General features: G+C 36.6%; 1 protein-coding gene across 1 annotated transcript in view; it reads left to right on the plus strand.

Moving 5' to 3' along the window:
• The window catches only part of LOC103175881 (collagen alpha-1(XXV) chain), a 355,351-nt gene extending 345,448 nt beyond the window's left edge, over positions 1-9,903 (plus strand). The window contains exons 35-37 of the mRNA XM_042341303.1: positions 590-667; positions 5,638-5,676; positions 8,179-9,903. Of these exons, the coding sequence (XP_042197237.1) occupies positions 590-667; positions 5,638-5,676; positions 8,179-8,214 (153 nt within the window). The 3' untranslated portion in view covers positions 8,215-9,903. The remainder of the gene's footprint in view (positions 1-589; positions 668-5,637; positions 5,677-8,178) is intronic.
• Positions 9,904-10,474: the final 571 nt, after the last annotated feature.

Here is a 10,474-nt window from a genome sequence, read left to right on the forward strand (position 1 = left end):
TATTCTTTAATATTCCCATACAGTGTTAATTAGTACTGAGATGTTATTTACTACTAAGAGTTCATTCATTTTACACTGAGCGCAATGAACTCACCAAGGAGTAACATGAGCCATTTCACATGTGGAAATGGGTTGTTTTTTCTGTCGCCTTACTATTATTGAATTTTTAATATTCATGAGATGTTCAGTTTTGAACTCTGCCATTTCAGATCTTTTATTATCAGAAAAAAAGAATATTTCCAATATTGTATTTTTGTCGAAAACCTCCCTTTTCTCATTTGAAACATAAAACTTGTGTGTATGCGATACAAGATGGGAAATATATGGACATTTTACAAAGTGAGCATTCATTTCTTAGCTTTGGCCTCACTGAAACTTTAAATCTGAAAATAGGAAGAATGGATGCTCAGTTTCATAGTAAGTGTGCATTTCCAACTTGGTTCGTGTCATGAAAATACTTCTCTACATAGTTTGTCTTTAAAGTCAGTTGCTGCCCCTCTCTCTTGTTTGTAAATTGTCAAGTGTTGGCCTCTCAGCAGGCAGAGCAGTTCATCGGTCAATAACAATGCAAGTTAATTCCAATAAACAGGGTCTCCGAGGCAATAAGGGGGAAAAGGGGGAGCCAGGTCAGCCTGGCCTGGATGGGCTGGATGCCCCTTGCCAATTGGTACAGTATTCTCTTTCCTACCAACCCTGCATGTAGTCTTTTATTGAACAATCTGTCATAATGCAAAATGGCTGTTTCATTCCTTTTGCATTACGGGTTGTATGCACGTGCATGAATTACCTTCCTCAGTAAACAAATCCCAGTGTAACAGGAGTGTGCTTGTTATTTAATGATTGACGTATTCAAACTAATCATGATATATAATGTGATTTTGATATATAACCCATTCAGATTTAGCACAAAATGGGAATTATTGGGAAAATCTGTGACAAGTGTATTGTGAGTGGATATACACAAAGATATAATAAATTCTTTTAAAAAATACTGCAAATAAGACTCCAGCATATAAAACTTATAAAATTGATCAGTTGTTTATAAGCGTACAGTGAAACATTCGCAGAATTTAGTGAATGGAGCAGAATAGTCCATTGCATTTCCAAGAATTTGCCATGTTTAGAGAGCAGAGCAGAATTTAAGTGAGAAAATGGCCATTTGCTCAGATGAAGGAGGTGACTGCTTCACCTTACTTCACACTAAAAACAACTAAAACAATAATAACACTAAAAACAAAAATAATTAAAAAAATTAGGCAATAATTAACAGATTGTCTGAGTATTCTAACTCCTTATTAAAATGTGCAGAAGCTGGGGATTTTGAGAAGGATTCCACATGGAGTGCCATTTGCAAGAAATTAGTTTTTGATGTTGTTTTCCACTGAATCTACAAAACTAAGTAAAGAGGGTTGCTGGCTTCATTTGTAATAGCCTTATATCAGAAACTCTTATATCCGAAAAGTATTCCGATATAGCAAAGTGGGACAGCAACTTGTATGGTCAGTTTAATGGGGGCACTGTGTGTGAGAATGTGGAAGAATAAGGATAAGTGAGCCAAAGTGCTTTCAGCAGAAAGGGAGGGAAATTCAAATCCACAAATCAACTGGATTATTCTGATACCCCAGGCAGCTTACCACTGTATAGTTTGGAAGCGGCCTGAGAAAAGACGATTCAGATCAAAACAAACATGCTGTGGCAATGGATATTTGGCCACATTATGGTTTAGATAGAGATTCAAGATATTTCAGGAAAATGTAATTATTTTTGATCAGATCAGTGGCTGCTTGTTGTAATTTAGAATTGATGGGAATACAACATCTTCTTTCTATTTTGGAAAATTTTGTTCAGAATCTCAATTTACATGAAATGTTAGAAAATATAGAAGCAATCATTACATTGAATTACCATTGGCTAATCAATAAGCTATGACTGCATGATATGAGGTTCATGAGAAAGGTTAGTTAGATAGCTGCAGAGTGATGTGAATTAATGACGGTATGAATTTGTGTTCCTGACACTGGAAGTGATCTCCTGACGCCTGAAATTTCTCATGATCTTAACCCCAAGTCTTATGTAATTCAAGACTGTGCTGAATTTTCCAAAATTCTTCAACTCAGTTGTAATTTGGAAGCTTTGTTTAACATCCCAGAACAATGGCTTCAAAATTAAGACTAAATTTAAGAATTTTCCAAACTTCTGCACAAACTTAATTGCTAGTACTTACGGCTATGACTGTGGGAGTTTTCAGGTCTTTGATTCTAATATGCCAGTTTCACCTTCCTAATGCTTCCTATCCCTTTGACAGTACCAGTTATAACAAAAGTCTCTTCCCTTATCTCAGCTCTTCTAGGCCTACACAATCAAGTCCTTGCTGGTTATTAATATAACTTCAGACTCCTTGCTTTCCTTAACAAATTACAATTCACTTCCCAAACACTTCAGCTTTTAAACAATGCAATTCTTATATTTCATCCCAAACCCTCCTTAGTTTTTAACATAACCTCTGACTCCTTTGTGATACAGATAACAGATTGTTGTATCCCTCACCTCCATTGTACCAATAAGGCAATATACAGCTTTATGAAGACGTATTGGTTCTATTCAAGAATAATAAACATTGTGATTTTTGTTTTAAAACAAATAACTATAACATTATGGAAATCTATGTTGTTTCAAAGATGAGAAACCACAAAAGTAATTCTAGTATTTAATAGCAAACTACATTGAATGGGATTGAACTTGACATTTTAATGAAAATATCCCCCAACGCTGCTGTGTAAACATTTTTTCTTGAAAACTTATGCTATTTTGTGTGTTGGATCTGGTTATTTCAAGGTTATGACCTTTCATCCCAGTTAAAAAGGTGAAAGTATTCATTGAAATATGGTAATATCCCAGGTTGTAGAACATTATAGTTCTAGTCTAAATATGATGCTAAATGAGAGAATTCAAAATCTAGACAAGCTTGTCAGACATTATAATTAAGCTATTGCAGTAATATAGGATAATGGATAGTGAGCTACAAGCCAGGGTTCAATCTATGAATTCTGATATTATGATAAACTATGAAGCTTTAATGTCTTAAGAACAGCACCAATGGCAGAGTCTGCATTGAATTTACTGCCAAATGTTTGTTATTGTAAGAATTACATACAGCAAAATGTACGTGGTTCTTAAAATGTGTGTTATATTTATCTACTCATGGAGCTCAGTGATTAGAGCACTCGCCTCACAAGGAGGAGACCTGTGTTCGATTCCCGGCAGGGTGAAATATTGGACAAGTTTCCTCTGTGTCTCTGTTTACCTAGCAGTAAGTAGGAACCCAGTGGTTAGTTGATTGGCGGATTGCTTTTTTTGGGGTAATAATTCCTTCAAAAAAAATAATAATAAATTGGTCACTTCAATCCACGACTGTTTGTGGGATCCTGCTGTGTTTTACCCACAAAATATAGTCAATTCACTTTACAGTATATTCTATGAAGCGTTTTGAGATGTCTCGAAGATGTAATAAGATGCTATATCAAATGCAAGGATTATTATTGATAAGTATGGTCTTGTAACTTACATTATGAATTAGAATATAGACATTGTTTATTTACTGATCAGTAATATCTTGTTAAATTAAACAAGCAAAATATATAGAGTATTTAATAATAATGCCTTGTAAATTACATGATGAGTTAAAATGTAATGAGTTAGAAGCTACATTCACATGTATTTATTTATTTATTGATCAGTAATGAGTTCTTATTCTTAAGGTCCATTGCTGATTCCAGTTGCATAGAACAAAAGCTAACAGAGATAATATTGATGTAGGGAATGAGATATTTGGGTTTATGTGCTAAGTACTATTAACATTTATAACATTATTTTATATTCAATATCATGTTTATATTCCGAAACAATTGATAATGTTTTTTCAAACTTAGATATCATTCCACTCCATTTTAAATATAATATATGTAAAGATTTCACTGAATTTAGCCATTACATAACAGTTAAAACACATATAAAAAGAAAATAAACTATAGGACCCTCTTCTGAAATTAGGACTCAGTCTCATAACATTGGAAAGTAAACGCAAAACAATTTTAAATATTTAAAATAAAAATTAGTCTTTCATCTTAAGAATCTATAAATTCTGCATACCTTCACAAAATCTTAAGTGTTCCCAAGCAGTTAATTATTTTCTCTCTTCAGGGTGTGCTATCCTTCAGTAATGTAGGACAATTTCCTACTACTCTGAAGGCGGTTGACTAATTTTTGCTTCCAACGTGGAACCATTCCATGTGGCCAGGCACCTCTCATCCAAGTGACCATAATTCAAGTGTGAGCTCCAAAGGGAGTGTTGGCAGCCTGTTTTATCTGTGAGAGGCATCACAACCAAGCTCAATCCTGTCCTCACTCAATGTCCATTCCACACACACAATCTTTCCTTCAGGGACTCTGGATAGCTGTCAAGACTGGGAGACCTGGCTGATTTTCACCGCTCTAACCCAGGGACTCCGATGCCACATGTAATGATACTCAACACAGACATGGCTTTGGAACAGGACTCACTATATGACTCAGTGCTGCCCTGGACACTAGCTTCATCTAACTGAATCATTGGACAAGCTACATTCACATTTCAAACATTATTCTCATTAATACATTGTAAAAAATATAAGTATCATCAACAAAATCTGCAATACAATTATATTCCTTTCTAATCATGCCCTTGCATGCTGCTCTTGATGTAAAGGAAGAAAGAGCTTACTTTTTTATTATATCTGCAATGTCCATATATCTCACAGCAATGCCCACATGAGACAAAAGGATGGCAGTGACCTATGCTGCACTGTAGTGTAAAAATATGAGCTCAAATCCTCCCAAAGGGATTCCCTTCACTGTCCAGCGCTGTGGGAGGTACTTCCAACGTGAAAGGCGCTATAAAAATATAATTTGTTGTTGTTGAACCAACACCTTTCTGACCCTGAGGCAAGAGTGTTACCAACTGAGTCAGTTTACACATCAAAGTGTTCCAAGATCTTATCCTTATAAAATAATATAAAATCACAATTTTGCAACAGAATGAGTTTCCCTCACTCCCCAGAATGATAAAAGCAAAGGTGCGCAATGACTCATGAAGTGAAAATGTTATGATTGCGAAATGGACAGCATCTCCTGCAGGTTAAATATGAACCAGAACTCTGAATGGAAAAATTAGGCGCTGGGCTTCTAAGTTTAAGATAGACAGTTCTGCTCTACGCAAATGTTTCTGTGTATGTGTGAACATTTGGCTTGGTCTTGTGATTTGCATGAATTTTTTTGCAAGTGTGGACAAGAACAAATGGAAGGTTTAAAATGACCCCTGATGGGATTAATTTGAAGATTAAGACAACATTGCATTTGTGTCTTTGTGTCGTAATATAGATTTTACTAAAGAGAAAATCATTTTCATGGAGCACATCATGGTTTAAATTTGGGTGCTTAATGTCCACTGATTATTCTGGGAATATTAAGATTGTTTTAATGGCAATGTTTGTGCTTATTGTAGTGGAATAGGAGCACCAGATCCTGGCATTGTTCATTCCTGTCCCATTATGCAATAATACAGATACTAATCCAGTATACCTCTCTTCTCCGTTAAAACAGGGCCCAGATGGATTGCCGATGCCAGGTTGTTGGCAGAAGGTAAGATCTGTTATATTTCCTATTAAAAATTTAATCTGAGATTTCATATACACAAGTGGTGCATTATGCACAGAGAATGTACTTCAACAACATGCTTCCAAAACCTATTTGATTATCATACTGATCATCATTCCTTCACTTCTAACTCATTTGTGCTCATTTCACTTGCACCCGGATTAATAAATGCCTCTGAATTCCAGGTAACTGCTTCTGGACAAATATGATCAAGTATATTTTATGATATACACTATATCTTGTGTATATTATAGCTTACTCCTAGCATCAAATACAAGATGCAACTCAACCTTAGGACTAGCAAGATGTTAACAAATTGAGCTTTCAAATATCAGTTCAAACCTAGACTCGGTCATTCACTTGTGACTTCTTTTCAGTTGTGCATATAATGGGTACAGAAGTCCCTCCATATACCAGTGACATTATTGCTGGGAATTATCAGTTAATGTACTGTCATACATTGATGCCAGTAACAGAATTATTTATCAGTACTGTATTTGCTATCATGGTTCTGGTCAGTTGTTTTATTAATAAAAATAATTCCTTAGCATTTAATGGCTTTTTTGCATGGAAATCAAATCAAATACAAATTGGATCTGTTAGTTGAATAATGTTTAAAGCACAACTGATCCAACACAGATGCTACTTTCAATATTGGCTTTAATGTTGCGTTGTGATCAAATGCATTGGACTATTGGAATCTTTGGAATCTCCGACCCCCACCCCCCCCCCTCCCCACCCGGCAATTATTCCATCATACAAAACATTTAGGATTTGAGTTGTTCTGTGGATGGGATTACTTCCTTGAATGGAGGAAGACAAATAAGATATTCACAGAGGGGTACATTATGAAGAGGACAGGCAAAAAAACAAAGAGATAGAGAGATTAAGCAAGTGTGCAGAACTACAACAACAACAACAACAACAAGATTCCATTTATAAAGCGCCTTTCACGTCAGGAGGACGTCCCAAGGCGCTGCACAGTTGGGTCATGACCCGAGCAGGGGGGAAATGGTCAGGGTGAGGGGAGGGGAGGGAGCGAGGAGGGGGGAAATGGTCAGGGTGAGGGGAGGGATGGGAGGGAGCGAGAAGGGGGAAGAGAGTCGAGAGGGGAGCTGAAGGCTCGGTCAAAGAGAAGATTACTATGATTACTATGATAGATTAACATTGCAAAATGTGAACAGATGGAAAAATAATGGTATGTTCTAAATAAGGATGTAATAAGGATAAATCCTAGAATGGGGCATCAGGATTAAAAGATGTGACAAAGTCTAGTAAACTGGTGTTATAGGCTCAAATGGGTGAATGGCTTCCTTCTGTTCCTGCTTTCTTTTATTTATATAAATCCTTTTAACCCCTATATATATATATACCCATGCGAGCATGTGGGGGTTGGGTGGGGAAGTGAAATCAATGTACAGAGCTGAAAAATATATCCCAGAGAAATTTGCAACCTCTCAATTTTCCCAAATCCATACAATCCTATTATTTGATGTTTTCAATTCCTCCCAGGACGTCTCCTTCTGTTCTACTCATCCTAGTCTTTCAACCTCTGTGCAGGCTGACTATTCCTGGGTAGACTTAATGATAGGGTGAGACTGAGTCTGGTGTTTTTCCTTTTTATCATTGCTCCATGTGGATATTCTCTCTATAAATAAATGTACTCCAAATCCTGGCAGATTGCCATTCAATGGGCAGTAGGCAGAGATGCCTGAATGGTAATTCAGGCTTAAGACTGAAACCATGACTCTCCCATCAGAAGCCAGTAAAGCAAATTTCACTGAGCCACCATATTTCTGGCTAATTTTCCTCACTTTTCTTCTGGTTTCCCCAAATCATAGAAAAAACAAATATTTACAGTGCAGAAGGAGGGCATTGGGTCCGTCATGCCTGTGCTAGTCAGATGATGTGTATGCGAATGTAATTTGTTAATACTAATCTTTCATTTAATGTTTGTATGTCTTGTGTTTTTTTGCAGTGATGAATCTAACCAGAAAGCATGACGTTTGTATATAATGCTCCACATTTTGTATTTATAGTGGTAACTGTTTAAAAAGTCAAGAAACACATAACTGCTCTCTACTTATTTATAGTAGGAAGTTGTATATTGTACATGGACTGATAACAATTCTGTCAGAGACTTGTAGTGTGTGTGAAAAAAAAACGCAATGTAAGAATGTATCCGCGGGAGCTGTCTGTGAGCTCTGCATTGGCTTGTGTTTTTGCATGGTTAAGTGCCATCCGTACATATATCTGGATTGTGACTAAATGGACTGAAAACAGATGAATCGTGTGTGGAATGCCCTTATCTGCTGTCATCACAAATAACGGACCATTGCTTCCAATCTCCATCTAAAAAGGATGATTCATATTGGTTCTAAATAGAGTGTGTCAAATGACTGTTCACTGCTTCCAAAACTAACCTCTTGTCCAAACGGAGTTGTAAGCAACAGCCTCTGAACTACTGTTTTCTTTCCTTATCTAAAGGGAGGAAACCCCTGGCTCATTGCTAGAAAGAAATAAGAGGAATGCAGAGGAAAAAGGGGGGTTGAATTTACAAATACAAGATATACTTCAGTCGTTCAGCATCCTATTCTGTGGGTCAAGTAACCATAGCAAAATTAGTTTTTTTTTTGTTTTGTGTTGACTCCGGTGGATGATGAAGTTATCAAGTTCACGGTTTTCGTGCTCTAAGAGTCTACTCGTTGGCTAATGCAGTGCTGGAAAGCGTTGGCTGTTTTCGTTGTATGGCTAAATGATGGAGCGTTTCATTAAGAGGATTTAGGGACAAAAAGAATGATTTTGAAGTTCCCGCAGGGTTTAAGGAACGATCTACCTGCAATACAGAGGAGAGTGAAACCCGGAGTGAGATGGAAGCATCAGCTTCTGAATGCAATTGGTCAATGGCACTCGAACCTCCTTCAACCTACATTTGGACTTCTTTAACTGCTCTGAAGGAAGATAATTTGGGTTTGATTCTGAATGAGAGGATTTAGTGTCAGAACAAGCATCCGATTTCTTGAGGCAACTCGTAGCAGGAATATACTGAAGATTGTGACCCATGAGGAAGAGGAAAACTCCGGTGTATAAAAAAAGCTGGGGGCGTTTGGATTGTATTGAAAAGCTCTACGAAGCACGTGACAGGGATGCTATTTTTATGCATACTGCACAAAAACCTTTTGTGCCTCAAATACTTGCTGCGGATTCACTACTTTATACATTCGTCATTCAAAATGTAAATGCAGATGCCTAGTGTTATATAAAATGAGTATACATGTTACCATTTGAGGCATTTTAACATAGTTTGTTCTTGGCTAATAATTATTGTGTGTGTTCTATATTTTACTGTCTTTTATAGACAATATGGAAAGTGATCTTTTTTCCAGTTGATTGAAGCCGGATCTTGATGCGGTACGCTTTCTTTCACCAGGTCCCTTTTGCACTGACTTTACCACTGCTTATGCTTTGTTTGGGGTCTGTTCAAACAACCACGCTTCATATTAATCCTCGACTATCCATCACTGTTTACAAAACATCTCCCTCTTTGGTTTAACATGGGCAACAATTTAGAACCGTTTTAGACAAAGCCTTTTCTTTTAAAAGTAATCATAAATCTTAGTCATGCAGTCTGAATCCAAGTAACTTGGTATCCAAATCATTTTTATTTTTAGAAGCAAAACATTCACGCTAGCTTTTTTTACCCAAAGTGCAAGAAGCTCCTTATAAGTTGAATCTTGATATTATATCTTATATCACATTTTATTAAGCAGTTTGTAAATGAAGATGAAAGCATATAAGTGATCAGTGATGTGCTTTGTTTTTGTACCATGCCTGTGGATGGTTGTAGCTGTGGTTTGTGGTTTATACTGTACATTGATGATGAAATTGTTGACTTCAGTTGACAACATTCAACAGCAGATTATGACTCAGCCTTAACTAAGCAGGCATTCAATTCTTCATTTTATTTTTGAGCTTTTGGAAATACTTTTCCGGATTGCTTCACAATACTGTACCTTTCTGGATAGCAGATTTGGGTACACAAACCATGGGAGGGTGTTGTCAAATGGAGATGTAGCTCATGGGCATCTCCTGATCCCCTTGATATAAAACATGAACTCTCTTCCTCTCTTCCACACCCTCCACAATGCGTCACTTTTAAGTCTCTGTTTACTTTGGTATTTTTTACAGTGTATAGACAGAACATGTTTAACATGAAATCCAATGAAAGGGATATAGGCTTATCAGGCTACTACATGCAGTTTTGACATCTACTCCGCTTTATGAGAATATAATATTAAGGGAATGTAGGCACAGAATGAGAACTTTGGTTTAAATACCAAGACAAGTCCTTATATTTTTACAACATCACCATGCTGCTCCAGTTTCTCGTGGTTTATCCTTTTTTGTGGACAATTGGCATAATTTTTTAAAGTTTTATATATTGAATATCAGTTAAGCTTTATTTTCTAACTTTCACCATTCCGCATGATTTTTAAAATATATATATTTTAGTGTTATTTTGAAATGCGTACTTGTGATCGTGGTTCATAAAACCAGCATTTTTTAAATGGTGAGAATATTTTATGCAACCCATTGTTATGTCTGAAGCCGCGATGTATGTTTGAACTACAGTGAATTGAGTTTTCAGGTTGTACTGAGGAAACCGCTTGTCATGCTGCTCAGTAGTTGAGATTTCATTTCAATTAACTTGGCTCAAAAAAACCATAAGAACATAAGAATTAGGAGCAGGAGTAGGCCATTCAGCCCCTCTAGCCTGCCCCGC

The sequence above is a fragment of the Callorhinchus milii genome, unplaced genomic scaffold, assembly GCF_018977255.1.
Source record: "Callorhinchus milii isolate IMCB2004 unplaced genomic scaffold, IMCB_Cmil_1.0 Scaffold1, whole genome shotgun sequence".
Classification (NCBI taxonomy): Eukaryota; Metazoa; Chordata; class Chondrichthyes; order Chimaeriformes; family Callorhinchidae; genus Callorhinchus; species Callorhinchus milii.